At 53.2% G+C, this 20393-nt stretch overlaps 2 protein-coding genes and 1 non-coding gene across 5 annotated transcripts; 1 reads left to right on the top strand and 2 right to left on the bottom strand.

The window, feature by feature from the left end:
• Positions 1 to 615: 615 nt before the first annotated feature.
• On the top strand, positions 616 to 9396 carry Hcn3 (hyperpolarization activated cyclic nucleotide gated potassium channel 3). Of its 2 annotated transcripts, XM_026404962.2 has the most exons (8): positions 616 to 893; positions 3808 to 4237; positions 5085 to 5246; positions 5636 to 5854; positions 6212 to 6358; positions 6778 to 7018; positions 8099 to 8263; positions 8696 to 9396. In XM_026404962.2, the coding sequence occupies exons 1-8, from the start codon at positions 616 to 618 to the stop codon at positions 9394 to 9396; spliced, it is 2343 nt and encodes a 780-aa protein (XP_026260747.1). The 2 variants fall into 2 exon arrangements, with proteins under 2 accessions (XP_026260747.1, XP_077647193.1); XM_077791067.1 differs by lacking the exon at positions 5636 to 5854.
• Positions 9397 to 10220: 824 nt separating this feature from the next.
• On the bottom strand, positions 10221 to 19774 carry Pklr (pyruvate kinase L/R). 2 transcript variants are annotated; one of them, XM_077791068.1, is made up of 11 exons: positions 19675 to 19774; positions 18421 to 18603; positions 15333 to 15424; positions 15107 to 15238; positions 14772 to 14958; positions 14173 to 14443; positions 13894 to 14044; positions 13441 to 13593; positions 13180 to 13346; positions 12113 to 12294; positions 10221 to 11558 (listed from the first exon to the last, which is right to left on the bottom strand). In XM_077791068.1, exons 1-11 carry the CDS (start codon positions 19772 to 19774, stop codon positions 11452 to 11454), a joined length of 1725 nt encoding a protein of 574 aa, XP_077647194.1. In that variant the 3' UTR covers positions 10221 to 11451. The 2 variants fall into 2 exon arrangements, with proteins under 2 accessions (XP_077647194.1, XP_026260748.1); XM_026404963.2 differs by lacking the exon at positions 19675 to 19774 and adding an exon at positions 19328 to 19336.
• Positions 17888 to 17966, bottom strand: Trnaa-ugc (transfer RNA alanine (anticodon UGC)). Its single transcript has one exon. It is a non-coding gene; the product is annotated as a tRNA-Ala (tRNA).
• Positions 19775 to 20393: the final 619 nt, after the last annotated feature.

Here is a 20393-nt window from a genome sequence, read left to right as displayed (position 1 = left end):
GGTAGCAGCTTGGAGGAGCTCAGAAAGCAGGAATAAGCGTAAGGAGAAAGATGAGAGAAGACGAATCAGGATTGGAGACCCACGGGGGAGGATGGGCAAGAAGAACCTGAAAAGCCATTTCCCACTTCTTCCATTGGCCCCCAACCCTTCGCCTTCCCGCAAAACCCAGGACCGGTTTTCCCGCCACTTGCAGGCGGCTCCACCTCCCGGACTCTCAGTGGCTAAAAGCCCGTCAACTCTAGGCCACGCCCTCTCCTGGGCTCGGGCTGTGCTTCGCCGCCTTCGGCTCCGACCCTTGGAGGGCCGCTTTCGGATTGCTAAGCCACACCCACCTCTGAGTCCCCCCAGGACGCGGGCATCCTTGGTCCCACCCCCGCCCGCTCGGCCGGGTCTTCGCGCAGCCCTCGCCAGGGGGCGCAGCGCCACCCCGCCCGCCGCCCGCCTGCCAGTCTGTCGCACACACCCCCTCCGCCGCGCGCGCCAGCGGTTCCGAGCCCGAGACGCCTCCGCTGCCAGCCCGCGGGGCCACGCCGGCTCCTACTCCTGAGGGGTCGGGGGGCGCCCGCATGGCCGCAGCGGGGTGTGGGAGGCCAAGGGTGTAAGCGGGCGGTCGTCATGGAGGCGGAGCAGCGGCCAGCGGCGGGGGCCGGCGAAGGGACGACCCCTGGGCTGGAGGCGGCGCCTCCCACTGCTCCCACTCCCGCGACCGCGGCCTCAGGTCCGATCCCCGGGTCAGCTCCCGAGCCTAAGAGGAGGCAGCTCGGGACGCTACTGCAGCCCACGGTCAACAAGTTCTCTCTTCGGGTATTCGGCAGCCACAAAGCAGTGGAAATCGAGCAGGAGAGGGTGAAGTCAGCGGGGGCCTGGATCATCCACCCCTACAGCGACTTCCGGTATTGGGGGCCCGGCCGGGAGGGCGGGAGACGCGGATCCCACCCCCGCGGGCAGCCACTCGGGGTCTAGGCCCGCCCCACCCTCCGAGGTCACTTCATTTCCGGCCCGGGGGTCTCTGGGTGGGGCAGGAGAGTCACCTCCCTCAGCCTAGCCTGGGAATACCTGTGTAGGGTATCCCCCGCCGGAGATCCTCGGTGATTTGTTAGGCTGGGGCGCCAAAGGGGCAAGCACACATCAGAGATCTCCAGAGACCTGGCTTTCCCATTTTAGGAACCTGGGACCCCTCCTGGACTACAGGGACTACCCGAGTTTGGAACCCTTGCTTCTTTCCGTCCTGTTTGGTGGGGATCTGGGAAATTATGTCATAGTCCAAGGGTTAGCCTGAGGCAGCAGCCGAGCTCCGCTCTCTCCCCTCCTGTGCCCCTACCTCCAGCACCTGCCTAGTTCAGCAGGACAAGCTGGAGAGGGCAGGGGTCCTGACAGCCGGTCTGGTCGCTGTCCATGGTGCTGAACGCAGGGTGTGGCAAGGCGAATACTCAGAGCAATTGAGGTAGCAAAGCCAGGGCACAATCACTCCCCAGGTGACTCCCAGAAAAGAGGAAAGGAGGTGGGGGTGGGGCCATTTCACAGTCCCCATCAGGCTGTACCTCTACATCAAGGTCGCTAGGGGAGGAGAGCAGCCCTGTCCTTGGGGAAAATGAAGGACAGCTTTTGGATGAGGCAGGGATGTGTGCAAAGCTTCTAACCCGAGGAACCAAAGAAGCAGAATGGCTGAAGTGTGAATCTAGAGCCTTGAAACACAATTGGGAACCCAGATGTTATCTTGAATCCACAGATATACACACTCCTTAAATGTTCCTCTTCCTCCCATTGTCCTTTCCACTTCTCTCTTTACTGCCTCACTCTCATCCCTCAGGTGCACCTTTTCTAGTTCCCCATGGTCACCCTTTCTCTCTCCAGTTCACCCTCATATGTATCCCCAGGAGCTATATCCCCCTTATGATTGTGCTTCTCTCCATCCTTTCTTCTGCATCACCCGCTGGGCTTGTGACCGCCTGTGAGTCAGGCTGTGAAGATGCTCTTATGGCTAGGCAAACCCTTTTTCCCTCCCCTCTCCCAGAATCTCACAGTACAGGATTTATCCTCAGCAGCCCAGGAGAGAGGGAAAGAGGGATCAAGGATTTGTTGTTGAACAAAAGCACACAATCTGAGGGGTTTCCTGAAGGCCGGTACGGGGAACCCCCAAGCACCTTTCAGGGGCTGGGAGGATTGGTTTTTCAGTCAGACTCGGAAGGCACTGTGCCCTGGGTTTATACTGGGATTAGATGTGTCCTAGAATTAAAACCACCATTGGTAATTGAGTGCCTCAGATTATCCAGTGATTTTATCTGAGTGAAGGCTTCTCTCAGCTCCCTCCCAACCTCTTATTTCTAAAGCGTCTGCCATAGCAGTGTGGCTCTCCCTAGCCCATATCCTTGCCTGGGCACAGGAAGGTTAGAGAGAGTAGGGAGTGCAGAACTCAAGCCTTGCTGCCTCGGATTGCCCATGAAGTTCCTCTGTATGAGCAGACCTATGAGATGCAGTGGAGGCACTAGGGAGGGGCATCTCTGGAATGCTCAGGTCAACGGGGGCAGGACAGACCAGACTCCCCTGGAACACAGATGAGCAGATCCCCGTAGACAAACAGGATTCACAGGTCCAACTGTGCTGGGGAGGAGGAACAGGGTGGGGACGGCTGAGGAGAGTGTGGGGTCCTAGACTAGGAATGGGCAGAAAGCTGGAGATGGGAGAAGCAACAACCTTTTCAGAAAGCTGGGGATAAAGGGTGGGTGAGTCATAACACCAGCTAGTGCTTGTATAGCACTGTCACATCCATTGTTTCAGTGGAAATTTTTTCAACAACCCTGTGGGATCGGAGTACTTTATCTTTCTTTTTTAACCTTTAGAATAGTTAAAAGTGGTGACATAGGTCTTATATAGTAGGGATGATACACACACACACACACACACACACACACACACACACACATGTCATGTAATAGCTGTCTAGGTTAAGAGGTTGCATATTGCCAGTGCCACAGAAGTTCTCTCATATCTCTTTCCCAAACCCATAAATATGAGAGTATCCACTAAATGTTCAGCTAAGTGTTCTCATATTCATTTCCCAAACTCACTATTCTTATCATCTATTTATTTATTGATTGATGGTGGGGATTGAGCCCAGGGCCTCAAGCATGCTAAGCACACACTCTACTGCGGAGCTATCCCCAACCCCATATTCTAAGTTTTGTGGTACTCATTTTATTACTTTTAAAAATAGTAAGAAATAATGAATGTAATTTAGTTTTGCCTTTTTTTAAACTCTGTGTAAGTGCACTCATCCCATATTATCCTTATGTTTTTTTTTCCCATTATGAAATTTGTGAGCTTCATCCTTACTGCAGATGTAGCTGTAATTGGGTAATTTCACAGCCATGTAGTATTCCAGACTATGAATATGTCATGTATCACAGAGTATTTATCTTCATGTCTTTTTTATCTATACTTTCTACTTATGAATATTTGGGTTGTTCCCAAGTTTAATTCTGTTATAAATATTCCTATATATATTGCTGGAGTGCTTGTTTCCCTCTGGTGTGTACATATCTAGGAATGGAATTGCTGGGTTTCTGGGAATGCAACTATTCAACTTTACTAGATAATGCGGCACAGTTTCCTAAATAGCGGTTCCAGTTCTCATTCCCAGCGGCTATTAATGTGTAAGTGGACTCATGCCATATTATCCTTATGTTATTATACTCATTCCGTTATTCTGTGTTCTTGCCCACGTTGGTGGGGAGTCACAGTATCTTCTGTCATTCTACTGGCTGGTAAAATATCGTGGTCTTCCTCCCTATCCGGCTCCCTCCTTAGGTTTTACTGGGACTTGATCATGCTGCTGCTGATGGTGGGGAACCTCATCGTACTTCCTGTGGGCATCACCTTCTTCAAGGAGGAGAACTCCCCTCCCTGGATTGTCTTCAATGTCCTTTCTGATACTTTCTTCCTGCTGGATCTGGTACTCAACTTCCGCACCGGCATCGTGGTAGAGGAAGGCGCAGAGATCCTTCTGGCACCGCGGGCCATCCGCACGCGCTACCTCCGCACCTGGTTCCTGGTTGACCTCATATCTTCCATCCCCGTGGATTACATTTTCTTGGTGGTGGAACTGGAGCCACGGCTGGACGCTGAGGTCTACAAGACGGCGCGCGCCCTGCGCATCGTTCGGTTCACCAAGATCCTCAGCCTGCTGCGGCTGCTCCGCCTCTCCCGCCTCATCCGCTACATTCACCAGTGGGAGGAGGTGGGGTGGGGAGGTGGGCAGGGGGGCTCGCAGAGCCCTTAGGGAAGGCTCTGTGGGTGGGGCTCCTGGTGACTTTATAAGTGAAGCGTGGTTGAGTTCATTCCAAAGTTGATGGGGGTGAAACAGGTACAGAAAAAGGATTCAGGGGATGAGGCCTGGGGCAGATTGTTGGGGCAGGAGAGTGGAGCTCACTCAGCAGCTGGACAAACACTTCAGGGTTAGTTGATCCCAGGGTGAAGAGGGGGTGGGAGGAGTCAGGAGCTGCGGCTTCAGGACAGCAGATTAGTGGTTCAGAGTGTGGTCTCTGCAACTTCGTGTCCTGTGGTCAGATCCTAGTTTTATTATTTAATATATGTACCTATGGTGTGGTTGGAAAGATTAAAGGAGTTAATACATGTAAAGCACTTAGGCATCTGGTGCCTAGTAAGTTCCGAGTGAATTAACTGTTGTTTCTGTTGTTGGAGGGGAAAAGGGCTGCTGGCATTAATCCTTCCATCCATGCCTAGGGACATTACATTGTGAAATGCCCCCTGCCCTCTTTTTCAGGCCACGCCTGGGCAGCTTGTGCAGTAGACCTGTTTGAGTCTCTACTGGGACACTTACAGTGTGATTCAGGGCACATGATTGGCCTTAATCTTCCTACCTATGAGAGTAGGGAAGCACGATCTAATTTATATGAGCTATATATGTGTGCTAGAAACTCCACACAAACACTCTCCATGTTTTTTTTAAATTCAGGGAGGCGGGGGCAAGGGAGAAGTTCAAAGATAATTTGCAAGGCTGGGACTGGAGAAGGACCAGCAGGGAGGGGTTCCTGTCCACAGCAGCCCCTCCTCGGACTCCTCAGATCTTTCACATGACCTATGACCTGGCCAGCGCTGTGGTTCGTATCTTCAACCTCATTGGGATGATGCTCCTGCTCTGTCACTGGGATGGCTGTCTGCAGTTCCTGGTCCCCATGCTGCAGGACTTCCCTCCTGACTGCTGGGTTTCTATGAACCGCATGGTGGTGAGAAGTCCCCCGGCTCTGCTGCCCCTGGGCCTTCTGAGGGCTCTTCTGGCTGAGCAGCAGGGATGGCCTCAGGGAGCAGGAGGTGGGGGATAATCAAGAAAGAAGACTGGAAGAGGTGGGGAGGAGGGGGAGGGGGACAGAGACCCAGAGGAACTGTCTGTGTGTTGGAGGGGGTAGGCAGGGAATGGAACCTAAGCAGAAAAAGGCCCCCCAGCTGTAAAGAGGGCTTTTTTGCTTCAGGGACCCCAGAGTGAAACAAGTGTCTCCTGGGAGGATGGTCTGAAGTAGAAGGGGCAGGCAGAGGACTCAAAGAGAGAAAAAGGGGAAGGTGGAGAATGAGGCTCTGAGGGGCCATGCCTAGCTCTGCAATGTACTCTGCCCCCCAGAACCACTCGTGGGGCCGCCAGTACTCCCATGCCCTGTTCAAGGCCATGAGCCACATGCTGTGCATTGGCTATGGGCAGCAGGCTCCCGTGGGCATGCCCGACGTCTGGCTCACCATGCTCAGCATGATCGTGGGCGCTACGTGCTACGCCATGTTCATCGGTCACGCCACTGCCCTCATCCAGTCCCTGGATTCTTCGAGGCGTCAGTATCAGGAGAAGGTCAGCATGGATCGGAGAGGGAAGGGGTTGGTGTGGAGAGGTGCTGGAGACTGGGTAGCTCGACTTGAGGCCCATTCTGGTGTATGCCATGTTGGGTCTCTTGTGTCCTTCCCTGACCCATGTCCATTTGTCCTCTACTTCTGCCCTTGGGCCCTGCCCCTCTACCCATTTCTGGTTTTTCCTGTCACTGCGCTATGTGTCCTCTCCATATCCACCATTATCCATATATCTTGTGGTCCTGTGTATCCACATCGGGCTCCATGTTTCACCTCTAACTCTGATCTATGTCTGTAACCTGCCACCCCCACCCATGTCTCTCTGTATCCTCCTCCTGCTGGCCATGGGTCGGCCCTCCAGTATAAGCAGGTGGAGCAGTACATGTCCTTCCACAAGCTGCCGGCTGACACCCGGCAGCGCATCCATGAGTACTATGAGCACCGCTACCAGGGCAAGATGTTCGACGAGGAGAGCATCCTGGGCGAGCTGAGCGAACCACTGCGGGAGGTGGGGCCGGGCTGGGCCCTTGACGGGGGCTCTTCAAGGATCTGGGTTTCTGGGGGTGCTGTTTCTCAGGGCAGGAGGAACTGATCAGTAGGTACTCTTATAGGGAGTAAGGCCTGTAGAGGGCCCCCTGGGAGGTCAGGTATGTGGGGGGCCTTATGGAGTTAAGAGACTTTCTTGAAGGCCTTATGGGTGATATATGCATGGGTGGGGCTATAGGGATTTCTGTTTTGGGGAGATGGTTCCACCCAGGCCCGTGGGAGGGCTTTGAAGACAGGAGCTTAGGAATGGTCCCAGGCCCACTGTAGCATCCCCATCCTCTGGCAGATCTTGACCCCAGGGTGGGGTTTCTGGAGACAGCTCATTGGAGGAATCTTAGGGCAGGCGGCACAGCCTACCTGACAGGCCCCTCCCCTGCCCAGGAGATCATTAATTTCACCTGCCGAGGCCTGGTGGCCCATATGCCACTGTTCGCCCATGCTGACCCCAGCTTCGTCACCGCGGTGCTCACCAAGCTACGCTTTGAGGTCTTCCAGCCGGGGGACCTTGTGGTGCGTGAGGGCTCCGTGGGCAGGAAGATGTACTTCATCCAGCACGGGCTGCTCAGTGTGCTGGCACGTGGTGCCCGGGACACCCGCCTCACTGATGGATCCTACTTTGGGGGTTAGCAGATCTCAAGGAGGGAGGAGGGTGGATCACAAACACCGGAGACTGGGCAAATGCTCCCTGGGATCAGGATCCCCTCTGGCTGTGCTGTACAACCAGGGTTCCAGTCCCTTCCCAGCATGCTTAGAATCTCTAGGCTTGGGGCCTGGGGGTGGGGGGAGCTGTATTTTTTTAAAGCTTCTCAGGAGTTTCCAGTGCATAGTCAGGTCACAAATTATTGAGACAGAGGGCTTTTTAAGACTCTTAGCCAGTGAATCCAAGAATCCTATGAGTTGAGGGGAAAATAGGAATGAAGCAGAGCTTCCCTGGGCATTTGAACTTTGTGGAGATGCCCTGGTATTAGGATTCAGGGACCCAGCCTGTGGCAGTAGGGGCAGTTCTACCAGCGTCCCAAAAAGGGACTTGAGACTCATATAACCTCTCAGCCCCCAAAACACCCACCATCCCCCAGCACCCCCATCTGTTACACTCGACTCCTGTAGCATTATTTTTATCCTCCAAGGTAACCCTTAGTGTTTATTCAAGAGGTTGGAGGAGTGAGCTGCCCCAGGTCTCCTCCTGGGGTAGAGCAGTGAGGCTGGGCTGGGCATTAAAGTAGGAGTCTGGAGGCCAGCCAGATCTGCCTGTTTGTCAGCTTTGAGAGAGTGACCGCGCATGGTAGTGTATGCCTGTAATGTCAGCTGCTCAGGAGGCTAGGGTGAGAGGATTGCAAGTTCAAAACCAGCCTGGGCAACTTAGCAAGACCCTGTCTGAAAAAAAAAAAAAGTGCAGGGGTCTGGGCTGGGGCTCTAACTCAGTGGTAGGGAGTACCTCTGGTCTCATCCCTAGTGCTGGGGAGAAAAAAAAGAAAAAGGAAAGGAAAAAAGCAGAGTGAGAAAGACAGGAAGCAGGCATCCAGAAATTTGTTTACAGGTCTGGAGAGAGACATGTTTGGAGCATTTAAGGACCGAGGGGTGGGGAAAAGCTTTAGTTTCTCCCAAGTCTAGGGAGAATCCTGAGACTTCTGGGTCAGCTGGTGCAGTCCCAGTGAGAGGGAGCTCTGGAAATGGGTTCTGAGCCTTCTTCCTACTTCTGCAGAGATCTGCCTGTTGACCCGGGGCCGGCGCACAGCCAGTGTGCGGGCCGACACCTACTGCCGACTCTACTCACTTAGTGTGGACCACTTCAATGCAGTGCTTGAGGAGTTTCCTATGATGCGCAGGGCTTTTGAGACCGTGGCAATGGATCGGCTGCGCCGCATAGGTGAGATCTGTCTCCCCTGGATCCCAGCTGTGCCTAACCCCATCTCTATAGCAAGAAACAGTCTCTAGTGCTTCAGGGCCACACCCAGCTCACCCAATCCCAGCAAATGCCCCCAACAGGCCTTTCAATGCTGTGGATCACTGTCCTTATCCCTCAGTGTGTCCTACCCCTGAAAGCATCCCCCTGAGTCTCCATGCCCTGAGCCCTCCAACTGAGCACCAGTCCCTGAACCTCACCAATTCTGATTCACAACCTCTTCTTCCAACCCCATCTTCCGATCTCCATCCCCCAGCACTATCTCCATACCCTCAACCCCAACCCCATCCCTGACAGTGGTTACCTTCACATTCTCTGGCATCCCTCTATCTTGCATAACCTCTATCTTGGATTCTTTCCCTATTATTAACTCCACCTTCCTGGGACAACTTCTAGGCAAGAAGAATTCCATACTGCAACGGAAGCGCTCCGAGCCAAGCCCAGGCAGCAGTGGCGGTATCATGGAGCAGCATTTGGTGCAACACGACAGGGACATGGCTCGGGGAGTCCGGGGTCTGGCTCCAGGCACCGGAGCTCGGCTCAGTGGGAAGCCAGTGCTGTGGGAACCGCTTGTGCATGCCCCTCTACAGGCAGCTGCTGTGACCTCCAATGTGGCCATTGCTCTGACTCACCAGCGGGGCCCCCTGCCTCTCTCCCCAGATTCTCCAGCCACCCTCCTTGCTCGCTCTGCTCGACTCTCAGCAGGCTCCCCAGCTTCCCCACTGGTGCCTGTCCGAGGCGGCCCTCTGCTGGCTCGGGGGCCATGGGCATCCACCTCCCGCTTGCCTGCCCCACCAGTTCGAACCCTCCATGCCAGCCTATCCAGGGCAGGGCGCTCCCAGGTGTCCCTGCTGGGCCCTCCACCAGGAGGAGGTAGCCGGCGGTTAGGACCTCGGGGCCGCCCACTCTCAGCCTCCCAACCCTCTTTGCCTCAGCGGGCAACAGGCGATGGCTCTCCTGGGCGGAAGGGCTCTGGAAGTGAGCGGCTGCCCCCCTCAGGCCTCCTAGCCAAGCCTCCAGGGACAGCCCAGTCCCCCAGGCCACCAGTGCCTGAGCCAGCCACGCCCCGGGGCCCCCAGCTCTCTGCCAACATGTGAAACCTTTGGTTACACAGGCCTTAGCTATTGGGGTGCAATAGTGTGTGCCCAATGGCAGATGCCTCCCGGGGAAGGCCAAGAGGACCCAAAACACTGCCTATGGGAATGTCTGTCCTTATCACCATGAAGATAGTCTGCGTCCTCAGCTCGAGCATCCACAGCCTGTCTAACATCCTAACGCATTCATCCATTTGTCCTATGTACCGAGTGCCTACCATGCTCAAGGCACTGTGCCAGGCGCTGTATGTCTCCACTGCCAAGTAGAAGTGACTCAAAGCCCTTTGACAAGGGCACTCCCTGGCCAAGGTCCTGCCAGGTGCAGGCCTGGATCCATGACCCCACCTTTATTAAGCACAAGTGCTTGCCATCACCATCACTGCCAAGTAATTAGATATCTCTGTTTCCCTGCCAATGACCCTGCAGGTTCTGCCCCGTGTGGTTATCTTCCTGTCCCCTTAGCATAGCTGGGCACTATCAATTACCTGTGCCCTCACTGCTGCCAATGAATGTCTTGAATCCTTAGTGTGGGCATCTACCTTTGCCCTCTTACTGCCACCTGTGGACCCACCCAGATAATGTCCTCTAAGTGGGAACACACATCTACCCAGTTCCCTGCGATCTCTGTCCATGTGGTAGAGTTATTTTTGTAAACTGGGAGCTGCCTCTTCCCTGTGCCTCCTGCCCCAGTGGCGTACCCCCCCTTAAACTAAGGGATAATTGTCACCTCCTTACTGTGCTAGCCTAGATCCACCTTGGTAGGGGGCAAGTATCCGAATCCTTATGTGATCTCTTCTTTCCTTTTTTATTTGTCTTATTTATTCAGTTATTTATTAATTTTATTTATTCATTTGCTAATTTGACTTATCGATTCATTTTATCCTTTATCTGTCCTTCCCCCCTCTCCTGGGAGGGAGATGGGAGGAGCAGGAGGAGGCAGGACCATTCTACACCAACTCTTGTGGTCCTTGTGCAGTGCCATCAGCAATATCAAACCCTCTCCCTACCTAGGTAAAGGCAGGTGGGGCCACCCAAGAGGGGGAGGGGACTATTTTTATCTTTGTTATTTTCTCTTCTGGGTCTGCTGTTGGTGCAGGAGTAAGGAGGGCCCCACAGTATCCAAGCCTGGGGAAGAGCAGCCAGCCAGCCCCTCTACCTTCTCAGGGACAAGAGTAACCCCTTACCCACCCACTCTGTCCCCTCTCCTACTCTGCAGTATCAAAGAATGTGGGGCCAGGACCCTAAATCTCCTTTCCTCCTGGGTGGGGAGTTCTGGGGTTCTTGGTGTGTGGGAGAAGTTTTATAATTGCTGCTAAATAGCTGGGTTTAAAAGAAAATAGAGACACTTATTTTGGCTCTTGGTTTGTGTGTGGGACTAAAGTGGGTATGAGGGAATTTCTAGGTGCAGGAGGGGGCATGTGGCCCAGCAAAGCAATGAGGTGGCCATGAGAGCAGCCAGGGGGAGACAGTCTGCAAGCTCAGCCTCAAGGCTGTGAAGTCAGTGATGAGATCATCCAGCTTCCCCCAAGTGTGGCCCCCTGATGTTACTGTCTGCCACCATGAAGGGGTAGCTTGCCCCGGCTGGAGTGGGAGGTGTCACTCTCCTCAGGAGATGCCCTGCTGATTGTGAGGGCCACATAGAAAAACATCAGACTGCACGGATATGCAGTGTTTTAAAATAGTAGTTCAGTGGAGACTAGACAAGATCACCCTGTCTCTGCTCCCCAACCCCAGGGATGAGAAACGTGAAAGAATAGAATTAAGCAGCCAAGCTGGGTTTAAAGGCTCAGGGCATCTTAGAGCCTGGCTGAGCAGATTGGATGTGGGGAATATACAATTGGTGCTGCTGGGTGGCCAGTGCATAATTGGACACAGATTTTCAGGGCCTGTCTGAAATGCAGGCGGGGACACCCCGCAATCAGGCTAGATGGCAGATGTGATCTTGGACAGGGATATGGGCGTAGAGAGACTGGGAAATGAGGCCGTGGATGGGTTGTGGGTTGGAGGGAGCAGTGTGGGGAGGAAGGGTTGGACTGGATCGGAGCGGGAAGGAGCATCTCAGGATATGCTCAGCACTCGCATGATGTTGGTATAGCCAGAGCCAGGTCGCCAGCCTGTCACCACAATCACCAGGTCCCCAGTACGAAGAAAACCACGGAGCTTTCCTGGGGAAGGGAAAGAAGATGATATTCATTGAGAGGCCTAGACCAGCCTGGTAATAAGAATCAGCAACCATCCCCAACCCCCTTCAAGGCTACCCTGTAGGAATTGAGGCACTTGAAGCAAACTGTTGGCACCGCAGGGAATGTAACCACTGTGGCGTTTTAAAGCTGTGCAGTGTCAATGGGGGGAGGTGGTGCATGGTTGCTAAGTAGCAAGGCTGCCCAAAGAGGTCAAGTAGGATCATATGACAATTGTCAATTCGATTTTCATTCCAGCTGTCGAGCTTTCTCCTCTCTCCTCTTGCTCCTATGTCATACTGGGCTCCAGCCACCCGGCACAGACAGCAGCTGGATGACTTAAGGATGGCTCTGCCCTCTCTCTCAGCTTGACCCCTACCCCCAGCATTCCAGCTACTCCTCAATCTTAGTGACTCTTATAAGGACAATCTGGAATCGAAGGAGAGGGGTAGGGCTTTTTTGAGTGGTGTGTGAGGCCAGGTTGAGGGACTCCGGGTACAAATGCCAGAGGAGGGAGGGAGGGAGGTCTGGCAGCTCACCACTCTGAATGCCAAATTGGACCCGGCGATCCACATCGTCTGCCCAGATGGCCTCTGGAGGTTCTCTGTAGAGCAAGGGGAAGACTCCTCGGCATAGGTTGACCTGGCGGGCAGCCTGGGCGGAGCGGGTGACAGCAATGACTGGGGCTCGAGGTCGGTACCGAGACAGAAGCTGGGCCGAGCTGAAGAAGAGCAAGAGGGGCTGGGGCTGGGGCTCAGCGGTAGAGCACTCGCCTAGCATGTGTGAGATGCTGGGTTCCATCCTCAGCACCCCATAAAAATAAATAAATAAAAGGTGTTGTGTCCAACTATAACTTAAAAATAAATATTAAAAAAAAAGAGCAAGAGAGGGTTGAAATAGGAGACAAGTTTGAATTGTGGTTCTAGGTGTCACCAGGAAGCTGTGTGACCCTGAGGAAGTCATCACACTTCTCTGGGCCTTGATTTTCTCCTCTGTAAAAAGTGACTCAAAGCCCTTGACAAGGGCACTCCCTGGCCAAGGTCCTGCCAGGTGCCAAGATCCTACCACAGAATAAGAATCTACCAAAAGATATGATAAAGAGAAACCTCTTTAAAAACCATAAAGCCATTCAGAGAGTATGCATTTATATAGTACTTAATGTCTCTTGCTAATCCTCAAAACTCCATGAGAAACAGTGGCTGACATAGACCTGAGGGTACGGAGCAGGGCTATAGAGTCCAGGTGGGTTTCCCATGGTCTCATTGCTAAGATTCAGAACAAAGACTTGAACTCAGACCCACTGCCCATCTGCAACACTTCAGAATTGTAAGGCTCTACAGGCTAAATGGACTTGCCTCGGAGACCTAGGAACCCAAATGCCCTGAAGCCAACATGCTCAGGGATGCCATCCTGCCAGTCCTCTGGAACTAGATGACCTGAGTCCTGGTACACTCCAAGATCTGCCCTCCCCCCTCGCCTCTAGACCTCACAGCCGTCTCTCTTCTTGCCCTTCATCCCTGATGGCCAGACAACACTCAGGTCCATGGCCCAGTCCAGCCTACCCTTAACCCAACGCCCTGTCTGGGCTTCCCAGTGTCCCCCTCACCGGCCAGTAGTGGTCAGAACAATGATGGCAGCAGCACAGCACTTGAAAGCGGCCTCCACAGCCCCGATGGCAGTCACCTCAGTGGGGTCACGGCTCAGTGGTGCCGCCCTGCGCAGCTCCTCAAACAACTGCCGGTGGTACACCGCGGCCTCGGCCTCCCGTGCAATCTACAGGTACCAGAAGGTCAGGCTGGCAAGGGACAATGGGGCCCAAAAAGGGTTTGGGTCCCCAGGCCATTGGCCTTTCCTTATGAGTTCCTACCGCGTGCTGCATCATTACGGCCTCCACGGGGAAGTGGCCTTTGGCAGTCTCCCCTGACAGCATGATGCAGTCTGCCCCATCCAGTACAGCATTGGCCACATCGCTGGTCTCGGCCCGTGTTGGCCGGGGCTTAGTGATCATGCTCTCCAGCATCTGGGGACACCATGGATGTCAGAGCTGTAGGAAGCACACTCACACTGGAGTCTTTGACAAGCTACTTCTCTGACACCTAAACTCCCAGAGTGCCCTGAAAATCAGGATCACAGTCACAAGCTGTGTGACCCTGGCAGTTCAGTTTCCTCAACTGAAAAGGAGGGTCACAATATCTCTACTTAACTTCACTATCTGAGGATCAAACACTGGATGGCAGTGTCCAAAGACCTAAGATGTGGATATTCACCCTCAGTGATCCCAAGACCACAAAGTGTCCCAGCCCCAAGGATCACTCCAGACCTGAGTGGCGCAGACGACGGGCTTGCCTGCCAAGTTGCACCGCCCAATCATCATCTTCTGAGCCAGGAAAACCTTCTCAGCTGGGATTTCGATGCCCAGATCTCCCCGTGCTACCATGATACCATCGCTCACCTCCAGGATTTCATCAAACCTGGGTGGTTGGAGGAATCAGGGCTGCAGCAGAACCAGGAGATGCCATGGAGAAGCGAGCAAAAGAAGAGAAGTAGGGGGAGTGGTCTGTCCCCATAGTGCCTAATGGGGACAATGACCTAGCCTCACTTCTTCACGCCTTCGTGGTTCTCGATTTTGCTGATGATTTTGATGCTCTGTCCCTCCGGCCCCAGGGCAGCCCGAACTGCGGTCACATCGCTAGCTTTCCGCACAAAGGAGGCAAAGACGATGTCCACACCATGCTCCACCCCGAAGCGCAGGTCCAAGGCGTCTTGCTCAGACAGCCCAGGCAGGTCAACCTCGACACCTGGCAAGTTTACGCCCTTTCTGCTGCCCAGAACGCCACCATTCTCCACTTCGGTTACTAGTCCCTCTGGGCCTGCAGAGAACCAACTTCGGTGAGGACTGTGAAGGGACACCAGCCTTGGATCCTCAAGAGATCAGGAACCTTGTCCCACTCATTTCCCCACCCTGGTTCTGGGCTCCTGCACCTAATAGGCCGGTTATGTCTGTGCCAGACATAACCAACCCGCAAGTCCAGTTCCAACCCAAGTGAAAGCAGAAGTCTGGATGCTGGGGACTCCTGAGAAGAGTGGGAAGGACACGTGGCCAGGGGAAGGTGTCAGTCTAAGGGTGAATGGGGGAACCAAAGGGAAAGGAATGTGCCCAGCGTTTGTGCGTGGTCAGGACGGGAGGTGAGTCCGCACCGATGTTCTGGACCACTAAGGAGATGAGTCCATCGTCAATGAAGATGCGGCCCCCTACCGGCACGACCCGGAGGATATTGGGGTAGTCCACCCACACGGTGTTCGCGTCCCCCCGCGTCCGGAACGCCGGGTCCACAGTCACCAGCACTTGGGAGCCCTTCACTATCTCCACTTCGCACTGCGGACCCTAGGTGGAGAGCCAGAGCAGACCTAAGTCCTGCGCGCACGGCCCTGACCGGTCCCCCAGCTCCGCCTCTGGCCCCGCCCAATTCCCTGGGCGCTCTGGGGTCCCCTTCTCCACCCCAGACACCACCGGCCCCAGCCCCGCGGCTCACCCCCTGCAGGATTCCAGTGCGTATCTCCGGTCCCTTGGTGTCCAGAGCGATGGCCACTGGCCGGTAGCTGAGCGGGGAAGTTGCAAAGCTCTCCACTGCCTCCCGGATGTTGGCGATGGACTCAGCGTGGTACTGGGGAGGAAGAGGAAGCGAGATTTCCAGGGAAGGTGACTAGGGCTTGGGGCATCCTCCAGCCCCGCCCTCTGCCCCCTCCATTCGCTGCAACCTCGTGGGAGCCATGAGAGAAGTTGAGTCTTGCAATGTTCATCCCGGCCTTGATCATCTCCTTGAGGCGCTCCACTGAGCGAGATGTGGGCCCTGGAACCAAAGATCCTGCTCAGACTGCTTTTCCCCCACCCTGGCAGACAGCCAGCCTGCCACCACCCTCAAAGGCACCCCACACCACTGGAGTCCGGTTATCTGACCTTTATTCCTTAATGTAACCCCTGCACTCAGGTTCCAAACTCTTTTTTCTTTCTGCAGCCAACATTCGCCCCTTTGGGGAGGCAGTGCTGCAGGGTTCTTGGAGGAAGGTAACCTCAGCTAGACCCTAGGTAAACATGTTGGCAAGTGACCTAAGTTCTGTAGTGTGGGGGTTATCACAGGGCATGAGAGGGGTAGGGTCCTCATTGACTGAGAGCTGAGTTCTAGCTAAGTTGCCCACGCAGGGCTTGAGCTGAATTTATGATCCTCTTGCCTCAGCTTCCACATAGCAGGGAGTACAGGTGTGTGTGTGCCACCTTGTCTGGCTTCATCTCTGTCATTTGATTGATTGATTGATTGATTGCTGGTCCTTGCACATGCTAAGCATGCACTGACCATTAAGCTACATTCCCAGCCATGGTCTCTATCATTTTACCTTCATTCTTTGGCGATCTCAGTCCCATCTATATGCAGACATTCCCAAAATTTATTTATTTTAAAGTATTTTTTAGATGTTGATGGACCTTTATTTTATTCATTTATTTATATGTGGTGCTGAGAATCGAACCCAGGGCCTCACACATGCTAGGCAAGTGCTCTACCACTGAGCCACAACTCCAGCCCTCCCAAATTTATATTTCAGACCTTGCTTGTAAACCCAGAGTTGTATATTGGACTGACTGCCTACTCTATGTCATCCTTGGATATTTTATTTTATTTTATTTTATTGTACTGGGAATTGAATTGAATCCAGGTGCACTTTACTTCTGAGCTACATTCCCAGACCTTTTTTTTTTTGTGGTGCTGGGGCCATGTGCATGTAAGGCAAGCACTCTACTAACTGAGCTATATCCCCAGCCCTCTTTTTCTTTTTAAAATTTAGTTATCTTTTATTTTGAGACAGGGTCTTGCCAAATTGCCTAGAGCCTCACTAAATTTGAAGCTGATGTTGAACTTGCAATTCTCCTGCCTCAGCCTCCCGACCTGGGATTACAGGCATGTGCCACTGCACCAGGCCCCTTGGATGTTTAATATGCACCTCAAACTCATCACATCCCTAACTTTCCCACCATAGTCTTTCCTGCCCACTTGATAATGCCGACTTCCAGTTCCTCAGGCCCAAACCTTGCAGTCGGCTGGGTGTGGGTGTGTCTGCCTGGGATGCCAGCTACGGCAGGGGTCCTGCCACAGGAGGATCACAAGTTTGAGGCCAGCTTCAGCAACTTAGCGAGACCCTGTCTCAAAAGAATAAATTAAAGGGCTGGGGTTGTGGCTCCGTGGTAGAGCGCTTGCCTCGCATGCATAAGGCCCTGGGTTCAGTCCCCAGCACCACATAAAAATAAAGATATTGTGTCCATCTACAACTAAAAAAAAATATTTAAAAAAATAAAATAAAAGGGCTGGGGATGTAGCTCAGTGGTTGAGTGTCCTTGGGTTCAATTCTCAGTACCAGAAAACCAACAAAATTAATCAATTAGTAAATCCTCCCCCACCCCCACTGTATCAATTCAGTTGATCCATTAGGAAATCTTGTACCTTTAAAATACATTCAGAATCGGCCTGCTCTGGCCACCTCCACTGCCACCACCTGGGCTGAGCCGGAAGTACTGCTGGAACAGCTCTGTCCTTGCCCCCACCCCACCCCACCTGGGCCGATTTTCAATGCGGCAGTTTGGATGGTTCTGCTAAATATAAGAACTTGTCACCCCCGGATTGCTCAAGACACGGCAAGGCTTCCATTTTATTTGGAGGAAAACTCGACTCCAACTCTGAGAATGGCCTCTGAACGGCCACTGACCCATCCCTCCCCTCCCCTCTTCATATCTGTGCCCTGGCCCCTTCCTGGTTTCCAGCTTTCTTAGGACTTGGGCACCGATTATTCCCTTGGCCTGGAACTCTCTCCCCAGCTATCAGAGGGCGCGTTCTCCCGCCTCCGAGTTTTTGTCTGTCTCCTTTTTTCCCTGATCAGGACTGTAACCTGCCTCCGCTCTCCCACGCCTGTTGCCCCTTACTGCACTCCCTTTTTATACAGTACTCATCATTTCCTAACACACTAAATTATTTACCTATATTTTTTTTAAAAATAATATATATGCATACATATATATCTTTAGTTGTCAATGGACCTTTATTTTATTTATTTATACGTGGTGCTGAGAACCAAACCCAGTGCCTCACACCTGCCTGTCAAGCGCTCTACCACTGAGCCACAACCCCAACCCTATTTACTTATTTTAAGTTTTCATTTTATTTCTTGGTGGTACAGGGGATGGAAACCAGGGCCTCATGCATACTAGGCAAGTGCCCCTCTACTGAGCTACATCCCTGGCCCATTTACTTACTGTGTGTGTGGGGGGGCGGGGGGGCTGGGGATTGAACCCAGGGCCTTGTGCATGCAAGGCAAGCACTCTACCAACTGAGCTAGGTCCCCAGCCCCGAATAAAGATTGAACCCAAGGATACTTTTCTACTGAGCCACACCCCCAACGCTTTTTATGTTTTTGAGATGGGGTCTTGCTAAGTTGCTGAGGCTAGCCTCAAACTTGTGATCCTCCTGCCTCAGCCTCTGGAGTTGCTGGGATTACCGACCTGCACTATTGCACCCAGCATCAAATACTTGTTGAATGAATGACTATGTCAAACATGTAGAAGTTTGGGGCTGGGGTTATGGCTCAGCAGTAGAACGCCCGCCTCGCACATGTGAGACCCTGGGTTTGATCCTCAGCACCACACAAAAATAAACAAAATAAAATAAAATAAAGATATTGTGCCCATGTATAACTTAAAAAAATATGGAAAAAAAACATGTAGAAGTCTCAAAGGAAGAGAAAGTTGAAGAAGCGCCTGGATACACAGCACTGTGCGCGGCTGCCAGGGAATAGGTGGTCTTACCGATGGTGGCGATGATGCTGGTGCTTCGAGCAGCCACAGGCTCGGAGTCAATATCCAGCAGGCAGAGATGTTCCAGGAAGGTGTCTGCCATGGCGGCAGACAGCTGCTGCTTCTGGAAGAAGGCCGTGCCCAGCTCCTGGGTCAGCTGGGCCACGCTGGCGCGCCGCAGATATCCCGCCGGCCCTGCAGTCGAAGGGGGCTCAGTAGGCACAGGCACCTGCCTTCCTCCCGGCACTTCACTACACCCTGTCCCCCTCCCCTGGGGCCCCCAGTTGTGTGTGGAGCTCCTCGTGCCTACATTATCTTATTTACTCCCAGTCGTTCCACAAACAGGTAACATTAAATACTCTAGAATTATCCCAGTTTTACTGATAAGGAAACAAGGCCTGAGAAAGAAGAAATAAATTGCCCAAGATCCGATACTTGTAAGTAACAGAGATAGGGTTCAAATCTGTCTAACTCTGTGACTAACTTTAAACTCAAGTTCTTTTTTGGAGATGGTTCTCGCTAAGTTGCCCAGGCTGGCCTCAAACTGGCCATCCTCTTGCCTCAGCCTCCTGAATGGCTGGGATTACAGGCATGGCCACCGTGCCCAGCTAGGCTCAAGTTCTTGACCACCCAGCTGTACTGATCTCCCACATGGCTTGCCCTTCAGCTACTGACTTGCCTCAGCCTCAGCCTCAGCCTCCCTTCTGTCTGGTTCATTAGCACCTCATTAGCCAATCCTGGAATCACCCAGTCCCCTCTCCTAAGGCCCCTGTTTACTTCCTTCAAACCCCTGGCAATCGGCCGGCTTCCCTAACCCCTCTGGAATATCTTCAGTCCACTCAGTGCTGCTGTAGGCCCAGGTTGGGGGCCCTGTAGCTCGATCCTGCCCAGCCCAGAGGAGCCCCATGTGCAGACGCACCTTCCATGCTCCCGCACCTGATCTACCTCTGTGGCTCTGCTCCACGTTGTAGCATATCAGAGGCCTGAGGCCCAGCTGGTTAAAGTGTCACCAGAGTCTTTCCTGCCAATGGAAGCCCTGTACTCCAGGGACCAGAGTCCAGGAGCCACGGGAGTGCCCCATGCTTCCCATGTTGCAGGCTCCCTCTTGGCCTGCCTTCAGGGCCTGCACACGAGGTCCAGGCCAGTCGGTAATTTAATACAGAGGACACTCTGATAAACATGGATAGGCTCCATATTCCTCCAACTCCCGTTCCAGATTTTCCCCCTTTTTCCCCTCTGTTCAAGGATTTCCATTCCCCTTCTTACCTCCCGGAGCCCCGATGAGGACTGACATTGCTAAGTCTTTTTGGGACTGCGAGATCCATGACCTAAGCTGCTGGGGTGGAATGTTCTCCTGGACTGACATGCTTCCAAAGCGTGGGCCCAGGGCTGCCAGAACCGTGGACTGGGAGGAGAGAATGACAAAACTGCTGTTCTTATCTAAGTGAGCCAGAAAATAGAAAAGGGGCACACCCAGTAGGCAGCCCCATCCCCACACAAAACCCCTCCCCCAGACCTGCCAGCTCTCTGCCCCTGCCATTTCCCTATCTCACTCAATGTATTTCCTTTTTTTGGTCCTGGGGATTGAACTCAGGGGCACTCAACCACTGGGCCACGTCCCCAGCCCTATTTTGTATTTTATTTAGAGACAGGGTCTCACTGAGTTGCTTAGCAACTTGCTTTTGCTGAGGCTGGCTTTGAACTCCTGATCCTCCCACCTCAGCTTCCTGAGTGGCTGGGATTACAGGCGGGCACCCTTCCTTCCTTTTTTCTTTCTTTCTTGGTACTGGGGAATGGACCCAGGGACACATTACCACTGAGCTAGATCCCCAGTCCTTTTATTTATTTATTTTTTTTTTATTTTGAGCCAGGGTCTCACTAAGTTGCTGAGGGTCTTGCTAATTGCTGAGACTGGCCTCAAACTTGTGATCCTCCTGCCTCAGATTCAAGAGTTACTGGGATTTCAGGAATGCACTATTGCTTGG

Source organism: Urocitellus parryii, chromosome 11 (genome assembly GCF_045843805.1).
Source record: "Urocitellus parryii isolate mUroPar1 chromosome 11, mUroPar1.hap1, whole genome shotgun sequence".
NCBI classification, from domain to species: Eukaryota; Metazoa; Chordata; class Mammalia; order Rodentia; family Sciuridae; genus Urocitellus; species Urocitellus parryii.
Note: the sequence above shows the minus strand (reverse complement) of the source record. Positions and strands in the feature narration are given on the sequence as shown.

Coding starts and splice junctions, on each gene's coding strand:
- Hcn3 (XM_026404962.2), top strand. CDS start 616: ATGGAGGCGGAGCAGCGGCCAGCGGCGGGGGCCGGCGAAGGGACGACC. Junction 6,359..6,777: donor TGAGCGAACCACTGCGGGAG/GTGGGGCCGGGC, acceptor TCCCCTGCCCAG/GAGATCATTAATTTCACCTG. Junction 8,264..8,695: donor GGATCGGCTGCGCCGCATAG/GTGAGATCTGTC, acceptor GACAACTTCTAG/GCAAGAAGAATTCCATACTG.
- Pklr (XM_077791068.1), bottom strand. CDS start 19,774: ATGTCAGTCCAGGAGAACATTCCACCCCAGCAGCTTAGGTCATGGATC. Junction 18,604..19,674: donor CCTCATCGGGGCTCCGGGAG/GTAAGAAGGGGA, acceptor CTTCGACTGCAG/GGCCGGCGGGATATCTGCGG. Junction 15,239..15,332: donor TCTCTCATGGCTCCCACGAG/GTTGCAGCGAAT, acceptor CTTCCTCCCCAG/TACCACGCTGAGTCCATCGC.